This window comes from Mobula birostris, chromosome 22 (assembly GCF_030028105.1).
Source record: "Mobula birostris isolate sMobBir1 chromosome 22, sMobBir1.hap1, whole genome shotgun sequence".
In the NCBI taxonomy this organism is placed as follows: Eukaryota; Metazoa; Chordata; class Chondrichthyes; order Myliobatiformes; family Myliobatidae; genus Mobula; species Mobula birostris.
Genome location: NC_092391.1, coordinates 44,566,519 through 44,587,396, shown reverse-complemented (window position 1 = coordinate 44,587,396; position 20,878 = coordinate 44,566,519). Strand labels below are relative to the sequence as shown.

At 43.1% G+C, this 20,878-nt stretch overlaps 1 protein-coding gene across 7 annotated transcripts in view; it reads right to left on the bottom strand.

The window, feature by feature from the left end:
* The window catches only part of ndor1 (NADPH dependent diflavin oxidoreductase 1), a 66,082-nt gene that overhangs the window by 19,679 nt on the left and 25,525 nt on the right, over positions 1 to 20,878 (bottom strand). For all 7 annotated transcript variants that reach the window (XR_011882855.1, XM_072240575.1, XM_072240573.1 and 4 more), the window contains 7 exons: positions 19,470 to 19,591; positions 16,533 to 16,753; positions 15,254 to 15,361; positions 12,351 to 12,465; positions 7,000 to 7,146; positions 5,050 to 5,168; positions 1,544 to 1,638 (listed from right to left, as the gene is read on the bottom strand). Coding sequence is in view for 6 of the 7 variants with exons in the window: in XM_072240575.1 (XP_072096676.1) it covers positions 1,544 to 1,638; positions 5,050 to 5,168; positions 7,000 to 7,146; positions 12,351 to 12,465; positions 15,254 to 15,361; positions 16,533 to 16,753; positions 19,470 to 19,591 (927 nt within the window). In the remaining variant the exon portion in view is untranslated. The remainder of the gene's footprint in view (positions 1 to 1,543; positions 1,639 to 5,049; positions 5,169 to 6,999; positions 7,147 to 12,350; positions 12,466 to 15,253; positions 15,362 to 16,532; positions 16,754 to 19,469; positions 19,592 to 20,878) is intronic.

Below are 20,878 nucleotides of genomic sequence, written 5' to 3'. Positions count from 1 at the left end.
GTATTGACGAATTGGAAAGAATGGCAGAGTAAAAGAGTCAGAATTTAATCCTGAAAAACGTGAGGTGTTGCACCTACAAAGGGGGTGATTAACTGTAGATGGTGGAGAGGAGATTCACCAGGATGGGATGAAATAAATACAGAAAATGCTGGAAATGCTCAGTGGGTCATGCTGCATGGGTGGGAAGAGAAACAGGGTTAACGTTTCAGGTCAAAGTTGCTTCGTCAGAACCTAGGATGGATCGTTCCAGGTATCAGCAGAGATATAGGCTGGATTTCTCTTCCCCGGAGAAGAGTGAAGGGCAACCTAATTTAAACACACAAAGTTATGAAGGATGTAGATTATTTAGGTAATTAGCCGAAGAGTCCATGAACAAAGTTTTAAGATGAGGGGTTGGAGATTCAGAGGGGATATGGGGAAGCATTTTGTTTTGGTGGCTGAAATCTAGAATGAACTGCTTGGTGGGTGTAATAGAGCAGAGATTCCCACAACATTTAGGTGACCACTTGAATTGCCAAGGTGGAGACCGAATACTAGTAAATAGGATTAGTACAGATGGTTACCTGACAGTCAGTCAGCTAGAACACAGTATGCCATAGGCCCATTTCCATCTGTATGATTTTTATCAGTAAAATCCCCTTAGCCATAGAGTTGCAACAGTTGAGTAATGGAAGCGGGAAGGTAAGGGCATCAAGAAAGTTGTAGCTAAACTCCCAGCAAACAGGAAACAGAGGAAAGAATTATTACATTCCTACTTCTGAAAATTCTCATCTCCATATTATGAAAAGGACACCTCAAGCCTAGAGAAAAAGATTTCCTAGATGGTACCAGAAAATATATTATCAGAGAACTCTGAAACATGGACTATTTGTACTAGAAATGAGAAGACTGAGATATGATCTGACAGAGTTTCAACATTGTAAAATGACTTCTAGATAAGCTGTAAAGAATACATTTTCTGAGGATGAAGTGTAAAACTAAAGGCTAGAAATACAAGGCAGTCACCAATAAATCCAGTGAGGAATTGAGACATTGTCCACTCAAAGAACAGACAGTATTTGAAACTTGTTTCTTTCTTTACAGATGTTGCCTTACCTACTGAACAACTCCAGCACTTGGTTTTATTTCAGATTTCCAGAGAATTAATTCTATTGCTTTTCGTAACTAAAAATAGTGGTTGCAAGAGGCGTACAAATTCCCTCAAGGGCAAGCTAAATGGAAGAAAGTTAGAAAAGGATGTGCTGCTCTGAGGTGGGAGGGTGTCCGTGCGGCATTCACACACTGGCAAGGTTCAGTAGGCCAAATGGCCTGCTTCTGAGTTCAAATTTCACCATCGCAAATGTTGTGGCACAGACCAGTGTAAAAATACTGAGGGACAACACGGTTGAAACAGGAATATGAAACATGTAATGGGAGAACAATACAATGTGGAATATCTTTACTGTTCAGAGATGTGTATCCATACGGGGAGTCTGTCACCCACTCAGCCTGCTGCACTGGGATAGGGAAGCTTGTCAGTGAGGTTACTCTCTGGCCCACTTACCCTGCAATGTAGAAGTATGCCTTTTTGCTCCCGATCAAGTCCCAAACCACAGCTCCATTCTCCTTTATACGATGCTGGACGTATATTTTATGATCCTACATTGAAACCACACAAAGCAAACGTTATATTAGAAGAAATAAAATTCATATGAAAGAAATAAAGAACGTGTTAATGTAATAGCAGTTCAGCCTGCCATTCCTTCCAGAGGTTCAAGTTCTCACAACTGATAATTACCTCTTTCTTCAGCTGGCTCTTTTTGGCAGTTTTGGTTGGCCAGGAATCTTCACACTCGAGATACATGGTTATACGCTCATGTTGGGGCTAAAAACATGAACCATAACTCAGGCTGATACTCGTTTAAATGGAGCAAACGCTACTGCATTTTGGAAACTATAGATGAAAGGCCTCATATAGCCTCCCAGTGGATATAAAAGATTTTGAGGGCATTATTTTCTAGAGGAGAAGGACTTTCTCCCAAGTATTTATAAATTAGTACTTAATCACTGATCTTACAGGTGTGTAAACAGACCTCCTTCTTTTCAATGTGATCTCTAAAAATAACTTCAAAAGCCTCATTGCGAGGCCTGTAGCTCACCAATATTTTCTTGTGCGTTTATATGCATATGCTGTAACCTTACTTAGTTCTCCACATACCCATCCATCAATCTGGTCCTATCTAAAACTTCATTCTTATCCCAGTAGTGTTTATTTCTGTGCACCTTCTCTCTTCTCATCAGTGCATCATACCAAAAACCAATCTCTTGCCAAGATAGTTTAACCATATCCACATTCCAGCCACTCTCATCCATTATCATCATGTTCCATCTTCTAGTCAGGATGGGGCCGAGCTGCAGTCTCTGCCGAGATTGTAGCTCAGAGTTTGTTGCTTTTTTAGATTTGTAAAGGTGGTTTTGGGGGACAGAGAGGGGAGTTAGGGGTCAGGTTAGGGTTGAAGGATAGGGACGAAGGGAATTAAAGGTCAGGATGGAGTCCAGGTCTCCGCTCCACTTTCAAGGCTGGTGACATGGACGTGTGACAAAGGACATTCGTCAATGGATGTCAGGCCAGCAGACCAGCAAAGTTGAGGGCTGATGCCTCCTAGATCAGCGAATTGCCAATGGGTTCTGGGATCGGAGTTCCATGCAGGCGGGAGGCATGAGGGTACACGAGAATACTCCAAGGTATGTGAATCGGTGAGTCTGGAATTCAAACTTAGTGTTTAGGGTTCTATCATTGGCGAGTCCAGAGTTGGAGGCCTGGAGTTCAGGGTCTGCATTTGTCATTGGCGAATCCTGAGGTTGAAGCCCGAGGGTTGGTCGGAAGTCTGGAGGTCAAGGTCTTGGCTGAAACCCTGGGTCTGAGTCCACTGGGCAAGTCGAAGGCCCAGAGTCTGTGAGTCCACGTGTCCACTGGAGGGTGGAAGCTTGGAGATGGCCGGTCCTGTGGTCAGAGGATTATCTGTGTGTGTATGTGGGAGGGAGGTAAGGGTCTTGTTTTGCTGTAGATGGTGTTGCTCTGCTGGAATGTAGGGCAACATTTGTGGGCTGTCCCCAGCACACCATTAGGTTGTGTTGGTTGTCAATGCAATGAGGCATTTCACTGTGTTTCCATGTACATGTGATAAATAAATTACATCAAATCTGAACTTGCCCAGCTTCTGAAGGTCCCACTTTCGTCTGATCTTGTCCTGATGTCCCAGGAATCTAAAGCTCCTGCACAATCACTCCAGCCACACATTCATCTGCACTGTATTCTTGTCTCTGCATTCACTAGTGTATGGCCGTTGTTGTAGGTCACATCTGGAATTTCCAGTTGGCAGATGATTTCCCTCCACGCCGCTCTGACATATTGGGAAATCACTTACGTGGCAGGTTACAGGAGCGGTTTGCCTTTGCCTTCTGCCGGATGAGTTTAAAGAGGTCACCACCTCTTGCAGTGGATGACCAGGACGTTGAAGTGCCTTGTCGTGCTCTTAGCGCTCCACCACGCCTGCTGGCCTGCCTTCTTGACCATTGGACCATTAATTGGTCTCTTCCACTCAATCTGTCATGGCCAGATTTCACATGCTGGGATAGGCTCAATCCCCTACATCACCGAGGGTCGAAGAGCCGTCGGCTACCCTCACCTGGTTTAGCCCGTCTGCCGAGACAGTTTATCGGGGTGTGGTTGCTGTGCGTGTTACAGTTACTTGGAGCCACAGGTGAGAACTGAGCGCCAGGTGGGGACCAAAGGTGGACGAGCTACCCTGAAAAAGGCACGGCAGGCCCCGCACCAAAGATGCTACCCCTCCCTAGACACCCCAGACATCCTAGTGTATGGCACTGGGATATAAACCTGCATCTTAGTCTTTCCCAGCTCCTAGTCCACCTGCAGCTCATCTCTTGATCTTCCTGTCTCACTGGTATGGTGACCTTTGACTGCTCCCCTCCCTCCAGGATATTCTGTAGCCTCTCAGTGATACCCTTGAACCCGGCAGTAAGGGGGGACTGCCAGATACATCTAAAAAACAAAGAGCAGGTGGTCCATTCAATGCTCCCCTGAGGCTATTTTGCAGGAATCTGCAGCCACAGTGACTCTCATTTGTCCCCATTTCCTCTAACCAGAGCTCCCTGGCTCTTCCTCCTTCTCCTTGCACAGCTCAAATAACCAGGGTGCTATTGCCTTGGCTCTGACTTCTCTCCTCAGGGAAGCCTTTGCCCCCATCACTTAGAAATCAATACAGTACAGGTAAGGGAGTAAAATAGTCTGACAGGAGCACTGACCAACTCACCTGCTCTGTCTTATCTGTCTGGCAGACCCTTAGTCCCCTTCTGCTTGCACCCTCTCAGGTACTAGGGTGACCACCTCCCACCCATGGGACATTCAGCCTCGTGAACAGTGACAGCGGCTGACTCCAGAATCCATGCCCTCCAAGTTTCCTGCACCTAAAATTGTCCACAGCAAGCATCCTGGAGATCCTGTGGTACAGGATAGACATTCCATGATCTTGAGTTGCCCTACCAGGCAACTCTAAATTAACTTCATATAGTACGAGTGGACATAAACTGATTTAAGAAACTTTCTAATAGATCTCCCAATCATTAAAATTGCTCACTGCTCTCCCATGGATATTTTAGACTCACGGAGTCATACTTTCTTACGACTGTTTTGTGTCTCTTTGAGAATAAATCTCTTCATCACTTCCAATTTCTTCTGATGCTTCACAATTAGAGGTCTTTCTTTTCATCCAGCTCTCAGCTTCCTGGGTTAACGCAGGTTTTTGGTAATAATCCCTGCCTAATTCTGCATGGCATATTTAGGTGAGCCTCAATGGCTCAAAAATACTGGGAAACTGATCATAAACTACTGAACCACGGCATAGGTGAGAAATCAGTTAATTCTAGTAACAAAAGATTTCTAGGAAAAAAAGTTGGATGAAATCTACATTTAAACGTTTGTCAGATGAATTACAGTTTCAGTCACAAAGTATCAGGCCCAGGCCAACCTCATACACTCCCCATCCTCACCTGATCCCGAGAGAAAGCTGTGAAGAGGCTCAGCAAGCCCTTGTGCTGCAGATCCTCCCACTCAGCTTGACAGAAGAAATCCTTTGATTTCCCACGGCAGCCAAAGAACAGGTAGTTGCCTTATGATGGAAAGAAAAATGTCACAATGTGGAATTTTGTGGGATTTTCCATTCCCTCCTTACACAAGTGATATTAGAGTTGCTTTGCCCATCCAGCCCTCATTACTAGGTGGTCATCGATGGATGAGAGGACGTTTAAATATTGAGTGACGGGTCTTTTTTTTTAGGAAACAATGGGGACCTTACTGTTGAACCCTTTCATTAATCTCTGCAAGATTCTGTTCAGCTAGCTTTTAAGAATCAACAGAAAAGCCCTGATGATTTAGGAAACAAGCAGAGAGAGGCTAAGGAGATATTGAAGTAGACACGGCAATGTGAACAGAGTTGAACTGTTTGTTATAAAATTATGTTTCATCACAATGCCGAAACTGTTATAGAAAGCAACTTAATTGATCAACCTAATCAAATTGCTGCAGGTATTAAATCAGGGAATGAAGGAACATGCACGGGTGAGACAGAGATTTATCCCAAAAGTAGGGGCAGCTGTCTTGCAAAGTGCCCAGTTCTGGCTGCTGTGCCAGCAAAAGGTACCTGGTGCCCATAGTCAAAGGTCAAGTCTCCAACTCCAGAGATGTGAACGTAGTGTTTAGGTTAACGTTACAGCATAGCATAAAGAGACTGCAGCACTGTCTGAGATGCATGCTTTCATTATGATGTTAAATGAGGCCTTGCTTTCTCTCTCTTGGATATAAAATATCCAAAGAAATATTTTGAGATAGTGAGGGTTTTCTCCAGGCCCTAATCAATTTGAAGATTTAAAGGAACCTTATGGTATCTGGCATTGTCTTGGATCATGCTGTCAGAAACCAGAATTAAAATGAGGAATGAAACAGAGCGGGGAAAGACGTAAAGGGAAACTCAGAGGAAAGTCCCCACACAGAGAGTGGAGGTTACATTGAACAAGCTGCCAGAAGAAGTGATACACATGGGTAAACTGTAACATTTAAAGGACATTTATACAGGTCCATGGATAAGGAAGTTTTACAGGGATATGGGCTACATACAGGCATATGGGACTAGCTCATGATAGTACCATGGTCAGCATGGATGAATCGGGACCAAGGCTTTGTTTCCATGCCTTATCACTCCAATCTACATCCCTCAAGTGGCATCACTTTATACTGTCTGGTCAATGAAATAAATGGTACTAGGCATGGCACCTGGCTCCAAAATCTATAGCTAGAGTTCAGCCATTCAGACTATAGATCCCAGGACACTACACATATGCAGGAAAATGTACAGATGTCCAGGACTTCCTTACTTGTGTGGAAACTTGCATCTGTCTGTTCACCTTCCTTCAGAACCTGCAATATTCTGGGGGCGGTTGGAAGTGATTGCCTCTTGGATTCTATACCAAATCAGTCTAGACACAGAATCATTAACACCCTTAATGTAGAATCTAGCCACACGGAATAGGAGGCATAGGGAATGGAGCTACTTTTTACTCAAATTACTTCAATGTCTTCAATTATTCTCAAGTAGTGTACTTTTAAAGGTGCTTAATACATCCTTAACCTGCTCTGGGGCAGGGCCTCTGCGCCGTGCCACTCTCAGCCCAATTGGTCTGTAGACTTTGATCATGGAATCTGGGACTAGAGGGTCAGAGAGACAGGCTCTGTTTCAGGCACAAGTCGGTGCATGTTGCATGTGGCACCACCAGAGGTGCTGCAGGAAGCAGACCCGGGACACCTGGATATATCCCGAGTAGGTGGAAATTCTTATTTTATATTCCAATAAAAAGGTAGAAGCTGGATCCCATTAAAGGTGCTAAAAGTCTGTGGAACATAAACTCTAAAGGAATAAACATTAATTTGAGCTAGTAATCTCTGACCTTTTCTCCCCTTTGCAACACGTTCTTGTATTGCTGCTCGGAATGGTGCCACCCCTGTGCCTGGTCCGACCATGATAATGGGTGTTTCAGTATCTGTCGGAAACTGCAGCATCCCCTTCTTCACCCACAGTGGCACATACACATCACCTGTAGGAGGAGAACAAGGAGATTTAGTCAGAGCAAATGACCTTTACAAAGTAGGTCAGTGACTAAGGAAGATAATGTGAGATTGCACCAGCAAACTCATTCTCCTAAAGAATTCATCAATGCCATCATATTATGGACTATCTGCCTCCTCTAATCTCTCCTTGTGAAGGCTGCATGTTTAAGACATATGGTTATTTTTCCAGAACATTTCTAAAATAGAGACGGAAGGGTTACTGGTAGATTTTGGGGGAAGATATAGATGAGTAGATTGGTAAAATTGTGAATGGGACTGAGCCTCTCTGAAGCCCATAACTCCAGATTTAAAAAAAGCTTCTTCCCCTTCACTATTAGATTTCTGAATTGTCCACTACCTCATTATTTCTTTTTGTTTTGCATTATTTAATTTTGTAATTGATAGTAATGTTATGTCTTTGCACTGTACTACAGCCATAAAACAACAAATTTCACATCATCTAAGTCAGCAATAATAAACCTGATTGATTCTGATTTTGATAGAGGAAGCAGTAGTTTTACCATGTTAAACATCTCACTCTACAACCGACATATATAGGAAGGAAGTTCACAATTGCTGTTGAAGTAGATTGAAAAATATTGAAAAAGATGTTAATTTTAGACATAGATCTTGATAATGATCAAAAATAGAAAACTCTGGAAGCACTCAGCAGGTTAGACAGCAGTAGGGCGAGAGAGAATTAAGTTTTCAGGACAACTACCTTTCATCAGAACAGGCGCAGCCTGACATGCCGAGTATTTCAGGCATTTTCTTTTTTATTTCAGATTTCCAGCACCTGGTGCTTTTTGTCTTAATCTTGGCAAGGATACTCCTTGTTCCTGTGTGAGTTTAACAATTTGTTCGATGAACTGATGTAATAAGGTGACTCTTTTGGTGACAAGGATCCCAAACTAAAGCTCAGCAGAACCTTAAAAATTGCAACTTTAATAATATATGGTTACTGAAATAACTACACAGTGGCAAAACTGTTGCTACCGTCTATCTGTCACTGGGGAAATGAGATAAAGTCTAAACCCAGTCAAGTATACAATCATCTATTTAATCATTGCCTGTAACTGGTGCACTTAATGACTGATAAAGTAATGTCTCATTAAGTTCAAGGTTTTTGGCTAAAAATTAAAATGCTGCAGGAATATTTGAGTTAATTAGTACCTGACATTTTCTAACCATAAAGCCTTAGGCAGCTGTACTGACTGAATCACCCTTCACTTGTTCTACTCTCTGCTACAATTAATGGGACACAGTTCACGTTCAGTAGAAACCTAACAGATCACCGCTGTGAAGTGACTCATGAGTATTTTAACAAAGAAGGTGCTCAAAGGATAATTCTCCACTATCACAAAACAGTAAACTGCCTTAATTTGTTACAGAGAGGCGCTATGCATAAAATAGGGGTAACCATCCATTTGGTCCACTGAACCCTGCTCTGCCACTCAGTGCAACTGTGCCTGATCCTCTGTCCAATGACATATTCTTGGTGTCTCCACAAATCCACTTGTCTCTGGAGATCTGTCTGCTTCTTTCTTTATTACTGTCAGTGAATGGGCCTCCATCTTTTTCTTTCTTTATTAATCTTTTTATTGATTTAAAAGGAGCATAAATACAACCAGGAGAATTATTTCAAATATATATATCAGTAACAATATAAACCAAGATTAAGATAGACATTGTCAAAATCATAGATATTGTTAAACTAGTATAAAATATTTAATAAAAAAATGAAAATAACAATTCTCCTCTTATCTGTTTATGAAGAAAAGAAAAAACATTGGGTTTTAAGTGAAAAGGAAAAAAAAAACACTACACTATAGAAAAAAACAAAAAAGGGGGACTGGGCAGTCCATTTTGAGAATACAACCAAAAAAAGAAAGACTTTCTGATCAAATCTAAAACTTTGAAAAAAAAAGATTGAAAGGGTCCTCCATCATCTTCATTGGTAAAGATTTCCACAGGTTTACCGCCTTCAAAGTACTCAATGTTCTACCCTCTACTCTGAGATCTTGATTCCCTTGTTCTAGAAAGCCTGGCCAGGGGAACCATTCTTGCTCAATCATCTGCTTAACCCTGTTAAAATTTTAAAATATTTCAATGAGATCTTCTCTCATTCTTATAAACTCCAGTACAGACAGGCTTATTCAACCAAATCTCTTCTCATACAATAGTCCTACCAGCCTTGCAATAAGTCTAGTCAGCCTTTGCTGAGAACAACGCCCATTCTGAAAGGTAAGGAGATCATATCTCTACCCAGTGCTCTAGGTATGGTAGAACACAAGCACAAGAAAATATGCAGATGCTGAAAATCCAAAGCAACACACACAAAATGCTGCAGGAACTCAGCAGGCCAGGCAGCATCTATGGAAAAGAGTAAACAGTCGACATATTGGGCCGAGACCCTTCATCAGGCAAGTGGGGCTCATCAGCCTTGGACGGTAGCCCACTAGCAGAAGGGAAACTCTGATACTCACTGAAATTCAAAAGACTTGCATCATTCTTTATAGTGGAAGACATCTGCAGTGTACCAGACATTCAAGAGTTTTCAGGGAAGTGAAAATTACCCTAGTATCAAAGAAGGTACTAAAAGCTTTCTTAAGTGTATAAAGGGTAAAAAAGAGTCAAGGGTAGTTACAGGACCAATATAAAATGACACTGAAGATATTGTAATGAGAGATGGCAGAGGAACTGAATGCGTATTTTGCATTGGTCTTCACAGTGGAAGACATCTTCAGTATACTGGACATTCAAGAGTGTCGGGGAAATGAAGTTTGTGCAGTGAAAATTACAACTGAGAAGGTGCTTAGGAAGCTTAACGGTCTGAAGGTGGATAAATCTCCTGGACCTGATAGAATGCACCCTCGGGTTCTGAAGGAAGTAGCTGGAGAGATTGTGGAGGCATTAACGATGATCTTTCAAGAATCGATAGATTCTGGCATTGTACCGGATGACTGGAAAATTGCAAGTGTTACTCTGGTATCTAAGAAGGGTGGGAGGTAGCAGAAAGGAAACTATAGACCTGTTAGCTTGACATCAGAGGTTGGGAAGTTGTTGTAATCGATTGTTAGAAATGAGATTATGGAATACCTGAAGCACATGACAAGATAGGCCAAAGCTAGCATGGTTTCCTGAAAGGAAAATCCTGCCTGACAAACCTACTGCAATTCTCTGAGGATATTACTAGCAGGGTAGACAAAGGAGATGCAGTAGACGTGGTGCACTTGGATTTTCAGAAGGCCTTTGACAAAGTGCCACACATGAGGCTGCTTAGCAAGACAAGAGCCCATGGAATTTCAAGGAAGCTACTAGCGTGGGTGGAGCATTGGCTGGTCAGCAGAAAACAGAGAGTGGGAATAAAGGGATTCTATTCTGGCTGGCTGCCGGTTACCAGTGGAATTCCACAGAGGTCGGTGCTGGGACCGCTGCTTTTTACAATATATGTCAATGATTTGTACTGTGGGATTAATGGATTTGTGGCTAAATTTGCCAATGATACAAAGATAGATGGAGGAGCAGGTAGTGTTGAGGAAACAGACAGCCTGCAGAGAGAATTAGATATTTTAGGGGAATGAGCGAAGAAGTGGCAAATGAAATACAATGTTGTAAAGTGTATGGTCATACACTTCGGTGGAGAAATAAATGGGCAGATTATTATATAAATGGGGAGAGAATTTAAAATGCAGAGATGCAAAGGGATTTGGGAGTCCTTGTGCAGGATACCCTAGTGGTTAACCTCCAGGTTGAGTCAGTGGTGAAGAAGGCAAATGCAATGTTGGCATTCACTTCCAGAGGTATAGAATATAAGAGCAGGGATGTGACATTGAGGCCCTATAAAGCACTCGTGAGACCACACTTGCAGTATTGTGTGTAGTTTTGGGCTCCTTATTTTAGAAAAGATATACTGACATTGGAGAGGTTCAGAGAAGATTCACGAGAATGATTCCAGGAATGAAAGGGTTACACTAGGAGGAACGTCTGGCAGCTCTTGGGCTGTATTCCCTGGAGTTCAGGAGAATGGGGGGGGGGGGTGTCTCATAGAAACATTCCGAATGTTAAAAGGCCTGAACAGATTAGATCTGGCAAAGTTATTTCCCATGGTAGGGGAGTCTAGGACAAGAGGGCACAACTTCAGGATTGAAGGACGTCCATCTAGAACAGAGATGTGGAGAAATTACTTTAGTCAGAGGGTGGTAAATCTGCGGAATTTGTTGCTACGAGTGGCTGTGGAGGCCAAGTCATTGGGTGCATTTAAGGCAGAGATAGATAGGTTCTTGATTAGCCAGGGCATCAAAGGGTATGGGGTGAAAGCAGGGGAGTGGGGATAACTGGAAGAATTGCATCAGCCCATGATTGAATGGCAGAGCGGACTTGATGGGGCAAATGGCCTACTTCTGCTCCTATATCTTATGGTTTTATGGTCCAATGAGGGGGGACCTAATTGAAACCTATTGAATGTTGAAAGGCCTGAATAGAGTAGATTGGGTGGGATTTTTCTTATGGTGGGAGAATCTAAGACCAGAGGACACAGCCTCAGAATAGAGGTACATCCGTTTAGAATGGAGATGAGGAGGAACTTCTTTCTCCAGAGACTGGTGAATCTGTGGAATTTATTGCCACAGGCGGCTGTGTAGGCCAAGACATTGGGTATATTTAAGGCAGGGGTTGATAGATTATTGATCAGTCAGGGCATGAAGGGATATGGGGAGAGGGCACGAGATTGGGGCTGAGAGGGAAATGGATCAGCCATGGTGAAATGGCAGAGCAGACTCAATGGGCCAGTGAGTCTGCCTGCCTTATAGTGGAACTGATGCCCAGTAAAGAGTGAGATACACAGCTAGGGCAGAGGAATGGGCTTCGATGGAGTTTTAGAAGTGGAGAGAAAGAGGAAGAATGAGGTTGGGAGGAATTTGCTGAGTGAGATCGAGACAGTTGAGCCAAAATGAAAAAACTGAGAACCTTATGATCAAGGTTCATAAAAATCAAAGATCATATGGGGAACAATCAATAAAGGATCAAAAGTTAAGGTTTTTTTGGTTCTGGGCACCAACATTGAATGGGGAATGGAGGGGGCTAGCCAGTAGGATCAACATACAGCAATAGAACAAGGAAGAGCCAAAGTCTTTCTCGACGGAGAATCACTGGCCAAAGCACATCACGGGGAGCACAAGGTGAGGCTTACCCTGCTGTGGGTTCTGGGATGCCAGCCAACTGGAACACACACCACGTCGAGGCTTCTTCAACTTGGTCTTGTACTGAACAACTGCCATCAGAATCTGAATCTGTCCGGGGTGAGCCTGGGAACCAGGAAAAAGACTGAGAATATGAAATGCACATTGATTTCCATTCAAATATGATTTTCACAGTGTTTGCTACTAAATGAGGCAGAAGCTCCCCCCAATCCTTTGGCTTGAGGCCTGGGTGATTGAAGTGCGCATGTCCTGACTAACCACCACGATCTCCTACAAGGGATTCTCATTTTCACCAACACTGCATTTCACAGGTTACAGTTTGCTCCATAACATTACATCATTAACTGGAAATTGTCTGCATGAAGGAAAACTCGAGAGAGATGGGTTTCTGTAGCGAGTGAGGGGAGGTTCAGAGACACACAACCTACCAGTCAGAGAAGGCCACCTGGCACCAATGTCATTGAAGGATGCCCAAGCACTCAAGAGTCATAGAGGTACAGTAACAGGCTCTTCAGCATATCCAGTCCATGCCAACCTGATCTTCTGCCAAGTCCCATCTACCCGCAACCTGACCATATCTCTACAAACCCTTCCCATTCATGTACCTACCCAAATTTCTTTTAAATGTTACAATAGAATTGGAAGCTACCAGTTCTGCTGGCAGCTTGTTCCACACTTACACCAGCCCCTGAGGAAAAAGTGAAGGGTAAGAGTGGTCTTAGCCTGGAAATCCATCAAGGAATAGAAACCCATACAAATGAACTATTGGATGTCTCACAGGTTCATGCATAAATAAAAGACACTGTCTGGGGTCACACGATGTTCTAACACCACCAGATACAGTCTGTTTATGGTTGCACAAGGGATGACCTATATTCTGCCAGCACAGTCTGGGGATATACAAGAGGAACAGCCCGACAGTCAAAATTCTGGAGTATTTCTATTAGCTTTGGAAGCAAGCACCAGAAAGTCATTGCCTGAAACATGGCACATTCTTACAGCTCACAGGTCCACTCAACATCTTGCAGCCAAACAATGGTAGCATAGCGATAATGTACAAGCCAATGTGAGAGACTAGAACTGGCTGCAATGTTGGCAGCACTTCACCAGCAGGTCATTGATAGAATGCAAAACCGGGCTGAGAAGTGGCAGGTAGAGATAAGTATGAAGTGGTTTATTTTGGTAGGTCAAATATGATGGTAGAATATAGTATTAATGGTCAGATTCTTGGCAGAGTGGAGGATCAGAGGGATCTTGAGGTCCGAGACCATAGGACACTCAAAGCTGCTGCGCAGGTTGACTCTGTGGTTAAGAAGGCATACGGTGCATTGGCCTTCATCAACCGCGGGGTTGAGTTTAAGAGCAGAAGGGTAATGTTGCAGCTATATAGGACCCTGGCCAGACCCCACTTGGAGTACTGTGCTCAGTTCTGGTTGCCTCACTACAGGAAGGATGTAGAAACCATTGAAAGGGTGCAGAGGAGATTTACAAGGATCTTGCCTGGATTGGGGAGCACGCCTTATGAGAATAGGTTGAGTGAACTTGACCTTTTCTCCTTGGAGCAACGGAGGATGAGAAGTGACCTGATCGAGGTGTACAAGATGATGAGGGGCATTGATCGTGTGGATAGTCAGAGGCTTTTTCCCAGGGCTGAGATGGCTAGCAAGAGGGCACAAGTTTAAGGTGCTTGGTAGTAGGTACAGAGGAGATGTCAGGGCTAAGTTTTTTACGCAGAGAGTGGTGAGTGCATAGAATGGGGTGCCGGCAACGATGGTGGAGGCGATAGAGTCTTTTAACAGACTCCTGTATAGGTACATGGAGCTTAAAAAAAATAGAGGGCTGTGGGTAACTCAAGGTAATTTCTAAGGTAAGGACATGTTCGGCACAGCTTTGTGGGTCGAAGGGCCTGTATTGTGCTGTAGGTTTTATATGTTTCTGTGCTGCTGTGGAGGATGCCCGGCACTAACAACATCTGGAGATCAAAATGCTCTGTTTGTAAGAGGGGAGAAGAAGTAAAAGTGGGAAGATACTATTTGTAAATTTTACTCCCTTAATACTTAACATTTTGGTTCCTGGAGGTCATTATGAAGACTGTCATTTGTTGGCCCTGAAATGTGAGACACAGGCTAGACCATCCCTCACACCAGCTTCACTATTCAATTGCAGCTTGGTGAATCTTCACCGTAAGCCGCAGTCTCCCGACTCATCCCCACAGCCCAAGGACAAGAAGTTTCATTCCTACAGGGCACTCCATACCAATAAGCTCCTTTCCAGAGTTTGACAACTTAATGTGGTTGCTCTTAGAGTCCTGGAGGGATACAGCTCAGAACCAGGCTCTTTGATCCACTTGCATGTCGACATCACCTACCTGTTTACATTAATCCCATTTTATTCTCCCCAATTTCTCATCAACTCTCCCCAGATTTTGCCACTCACCTACACATTAGCAGCAATTTATAGTGGCCAATTCACCTATCAACCTACGCACCTTTGGGATGTGGGAGGAAACTGGAACACCTGGAGGAAACCTCTGCAATTACAAACTCCATACAGACAGCACTGAACCCAGGTCTCTGGCACTGTGAGGCAGCAGCTCTACTAGCTGAGACACTGTACTGCCTCCTCTAATTTTAAAGATTTATTAAACTGAACTAAAAGTATGAAATTCCACTGGTGGGATTCAAACTTACATAGTCTGAATTATGAATCTAGTAACAGAATCAAACCCTGCCCGTCCCCAGGCTCTCCACGCCATGTGATCATGTGCTTGTTACAGACAGCCTCAGGTGTGACAGTGTCATTGACAGCTTTGACGCTGCATCAGCAAATTGAAAATCTATCCCATTTTGGGCAAAACGGCTCCCAAATAAATCCAATGTGGAGGGGTCCTTACCAACTGGGAAGAAGCGATGGAAAACGCCCGTGGTCGAATTTCAGGAATGAGGTCAAGGAGATAATCAACTGGGACTGCAGTTGTCGTCTTCGAGAAATCGAACAGAACCTAGGAAAAATCCCAAACAACTAAAATTTTTTACAGTGTCCAACACTTGCTTAGTAACCAGAAACAAGTACAGTGGAGTAAAATAAAATCATGCTAGCTTTCTAAGATTCCAGGATGTGGCCAGTGACCTGAAGCTACGGCAAAGGATTGACATAGTTTTCAGTGATGCCTCCACCATGTTGGCCACCCTAGGGAGAACAACCTCTCCTCCACCCTTGGGTAAGGTTGCTGCAAATCCAGAGGAACTCAGCAGGCCAGGCAGCATTTTGGGTGAGACGCTTCATCTTCTCTCACGCTTCCCTTTGCTTCACTATACTGGCTTCTGTGCTGTTGAAAGAATTATCACCTCATCTCTCAACTTGGGGCAGCTTCACCCTCCTCATCAGTACAGACAGCACTTCCAATGAACAAATACATTGCCTCACACCCGATGCAGCATGGCTTGTCGGTGCACAAGGATCTTCTGACTGAGCACATTAATCTTCAGTATGATCCCAGTTCCCATTGCCCATCCCACAACCCCCCAAGACCACTGAACCCTTCCAATTTTAATTGCCATTGACAACCATAACTTCACCTGCCTGGGCTCCAAGGTTCCCAGGTTTCTGTCTTAACCTCCCACTCTTTAAGAGTGTTTAATGACATTTACACAAATGTAAAGGAGAACAAAATAATTGTTACTTCAGATCCAATGCAGCACAAAAAACACACAGAAAAATAAAGAACACAATAGCAAAAAAACATAATAAATATAAATACATAAGGTAGCCTATATATATAGATAGATTGTATGTCTATAAAGTGACACTAGGCACATAAATGACTGACAGGAAATGATAAAGTAATGGTGGTGAGGGGTGTGGAGGGGTGTGTTAGTGGGTGGACTTGTTGATCAGTCTTACTGCTTGGAGAAAGTAACTGTTTTTGAGTCTGGTGGTCTTGGTGTGTAGTTTCAAACCCCTAGGAGTGCACATCTTGCATAAACTTTCACAATCCCAGAACACATTCTACATAATCAGGAAAGCTCACCAACACCTTCAAGATGTTCCTTAAACTTGCCTGCTTTATCTTTTCATGCTGTCCTAACATATTCTGAAAGGTGTTAAACTCAGTAGCTGCCGAAAGATGTTGTGGGACATTTTTTCATATGAAGAGCTATTATCTGGCCTACCTCCAAAGTGGTCCTCCGAAGTCTGTTGCAGTAGCTGTACAACTCTTCCTGGCCCTCGGCTGAGCTGAATTCCTTCAGCTTCTCCTGCTCTAACTCATCAGGAGAGAAGTACGATAGAAGCTCGAAGAAGGAGCGTCGGGGGACGCAGTTAATGTCCAGATATCGCTCAACTAGGTACTGAATTGTGCACGGCTGTGGCAATCGAGCGGGAAGCGGTGTTGCTGGAGAGACAGAGTGGGATATTAGTCACAGCAGGATAAAGGAAATCTGAAGGCAGCAACAAAGGAATTGAGGAAAAGGGGACCAGTTAGCTCTTTCAGTTGCTCGCTGTTCTGTGGCACAACTCCATATACACACTCCCATCCCACATTCTGGTGCCGTTCTGTAAGGCGTCTCTGTATGTTCTTCCTATGGAATGCGAGGACTTTCCCTGGGTGCCCCAGTTTCCTCCCACTGTCCAAAGACATACATTTTAAATTGTCCTGTAATTGGATTAGAATTAATTGGGTTTGTGGGGTTGCTGAGGCAGCGTAGGTCGAAGGGTCAGAAGAGCCTACTCTGTGCTCTTATTGCTAAATATAAAATAAATAACTAATTCTTCAAGGATCAGCAGCCAGTGGCTGACTTTAACAGAGCAATCAACATGTTGGATAGAACACAAAATGTGGCAAAATGAAATACAAGTGTCATCTGAGCAACACACACAAAATGCTGGAGGAACTCCGCACCTATGGAAAAGTGTAAACTGTCAACCCTTTCTGATGAAGGGTCTTGGCCCGAAATGTCCACTGTTTACTCTTTTCCATAGATGCTACCTGAGCTGCTGAGCTCCTCCAGCATTTTGTGTGTGTTGCTTGGGTTTCCGGCACCTGCAGATTTCCTCGAGTTTTTGATTCTACAGGTATCTACCACTTACTTCCAAAACTTGAAGCCGGACTTACTTCCGTTCCTTCCGGGAAACACGAGACCTGCTGAGGGAGGGATGGGAAACCACCCAATATACAGCAGCTCTGAGCAACTGGGACAGCACATCCTATTTACTCCCTGCATACAGGACAATGGAGCATGTGCATCATTCTCCTGTCGGTGGAAGATCAGCATGATCACCAAGCATTATCAGTAACACAAAAGGCCAGAAGAAGACATACATCTCCAGAATTACACCAATGACACGTGACTGGGTGTTCCATTTCCCTATCTGCCCAGACCAGTCTCAGAGATCGGAAATTGTTTCACTGGAGCTGAGATCTTACCGAACAGTTGGGCAGTGCCAGGGATCACATTATGCCCGCTATCATATTACTGTGTAACTTACAAGCTGCTTGCAATGATAGGGGAACTGATGCACTGTTCTGGTGCTGTATTGCTATAGTCAAAGAAACATTAGGGCTCATATGTATAGATTTTTAAAATACTGTAGAGAGGAAATCAAAAGGCTAAAGGAACACCGGCCTTTGAATGGGGACAGTTGTAATGCTACAGCTAATGCAGTGCTTTGCTTTGATCACATTCGGAGCATTACGAGCATTTCTGGCACTACACATTAAAAATGTAAGAAGCAGAAACAGGGGGAGAGCATGAGCTGTTCCACCACTCAGTGTGATGAAGGCTGATCCTGTCTCAAACCCACTTCTTTGCCTTACTTTTCATTTCCCTGGGTTAATTCAGCACAGCTCTCGGCCTTGTAAGGAAGTAAAGTGTATGTTTATATGAACTCCATGGCTGATCAAGGAAGGATTATAGCTTGTATAAAGCTAACTGGAATTTAAGAGGTGCAGGGATACGAGGCAACCATTGAACCACTAGATGACAGATTTGCCAAGAGGCAAATAAATACGAGGTTTGTTGTTGTTGTTGAGTGTCATCGAGTCATCGTCGACTCTCGGTGACCCTATGGAGTGCAGTCGTTCATAGGGTTTTCGTGGCAAGATACGAAAGAAGATTGCCAGGCTTCTCTTCTGCATAGATACTGCTGCTGTCCAGGTTGGGACCTGGCTGGATTCGAACTCAGAACTATGTGCCTTGAACTCCAGTGCTGATGCCACTATACCACCGGCTGGCCCAAAATACTAGGTTATAAACATAGTATGGGGAGTAAATACAAGACTTCCAAGAAAATGCACAAAATGTAGGACTTTAAACATATTTAGGTAAAGTAAAAGATGTTAGCGCATTAACTAATTTGAAACAATTAGCTACTAGAGCTGTGCATAATTATCCACACTTGCAAGAAGTGCACTTAAAGCTATCTGGAACTATTTTGGCTTTTATGGAAACAACACTTAGAAAAGGACAGGAATAGCCTATCGATCCTACTTACAGGAGAGAGCAATTAAAGAAAGGTGGGTGGCAAAATTGGTAAAAGAATCAAGCATGACTGTGAGAAGGAAATATTGAAAGGATCATCAAATGCTGTGACATATGTTGAACAAGAACAAGGAGGGGAGAATCACTGTTAACAGTACTGCCAAACAATCTGACGGAGATGGGAGAATAAGGCCGTGGCCAGATTTCAGGCAATAGAACACTAATAATGGGGAATTCACTGAATCTAATATGAACGGAGATAGAACTTAAAAATTTAATCTATAATGAAAAGAATTGGTAGGCTCAGATTATTTTGTTTAGAACAGAGAAGATCAAGGAGAGATTTAATTGAGGTACATAAAATAATGAGCAGCATAGACAGGGACGAGATGAAGGACCAATTTCTCTTAGTTGAGGTGTTAAAAAGAAGAGAGCAGATTTAAAGTAATTAAGTTAGAAAAGAGGTAAAGGAAATGATTTAAAGAAAAGATGGCAGGGGCCTGGAACTCACTGCCCAAGCAGCACAGACAGGGTGGGTAGAATGATCTTCTGTGTCATAAACTCTCTAGAATTCTATGAATAAGTGCTCTTTTTAACAAATGCTCAATCACATGCAAAAGAAGAGCCAACCTGCATCATTGGGCTTCAGGATAAAACTTTTACATGGATCCAGACCAAAGAGTTGACAGAACTGCTCCACGCTGTCTGGTGAATTTCGAGGCTCAATCATTGCCACGTCCCCTGCTGAGTACCTGCAGCTCAGAGGGAAAAATTAAATCAGAGAGAAGGATCACAGCTTCAGCGCTTGCCACAATAAACCTGCTTTGAAAACAAAGGTCACTGCTTAGGCCTCGACTGGAGTAATGTGGTCAATTCCAGCAGCACTATTCAAGAAGGACATCAAGAGCTCAGAGGAGTGTACAGGAGTTCAGCCAAACTGGTATCGGGGTGAGGATTTCAGTCATGTAAACTCGGTAAGAAAGATCAGCTGGAACAGAAAATCTTAAAGGCAAATTAATGAAGTTTAGAACCACAAAAGGGCTTTGACAGAAAAAAGATAAGAAACTGTTTATATATTGATTGTTCAGTAAAGAAGGCCACACGTGAGAGGAAATTTCCAAATGAACCAGAGGTGAAGTAAAGAGTAGTTTTATTTTATATCATAAATTGTTATAATCTGAATTGAAATACTTGAAGCTATAGTCGATTCAGATTTAGAGTAACCAGAATAAGACAGTTGTTTGAAGGGGAAGATTTTGATGATGTCTGGGTAAAGGTCAGAGCTGTTGAACTATCATTGAAAGACAACAGGTGTAGTATGGGCTGAATGGCCTCCTTCTATAGCGCCTCATTTACATTTCCATGAGCAGATCCTCTCAAACAAAACCCTGTATTTAGCCATAAGTATATGGTACAAAAATCACTGTCACCAACTGAGTTTTAAATATACAGAAATTTCAGGAAATGTGTGAATCATTCAGCAACAAACAATCTGCTGGAGAAACTAAGTGTGTCGAAAAGTATCTGTGAGAGGAAAGGAATTGTCAACGTTTCAGATCAAAACCCTTCAACATGACCTAAAACATTGGCAATTCCTTTATGGTTTTGACCTGAAATGTCAAGAACTCCTTTCCTCCCACAAATACTGGTTGACCTGCTGAGCTCTTCCAGCAAAAGTTTTTGTTGTTCCAGATTCCAGCACCTGCAGTCTCTTGTGTCTCCATATGAATCATTGATCCCATTATCATATTTATAAGCTGTGAGTGCAAATTTCTTACTAGGATTTTCAGAACACTGAAAGTTCAGTGCAGTGCAGTGCAGTACTCCTGGAACTACTTTCTTTCGGGAGTTGATATCACACCATGTGAAAAGCATACCAGTTTCCCTTGTGCTTTGGCCAATATTTGCCCATCAAATGTGATTAATAGATGATCTGGCCATTTACCACACCGAATGGTTCAATTTAATATCTTCGCAGAGACAGCCACAAAACAAGAAATCCCAAAGATGGAAAACAATATCAGAACCTCACATCAGGG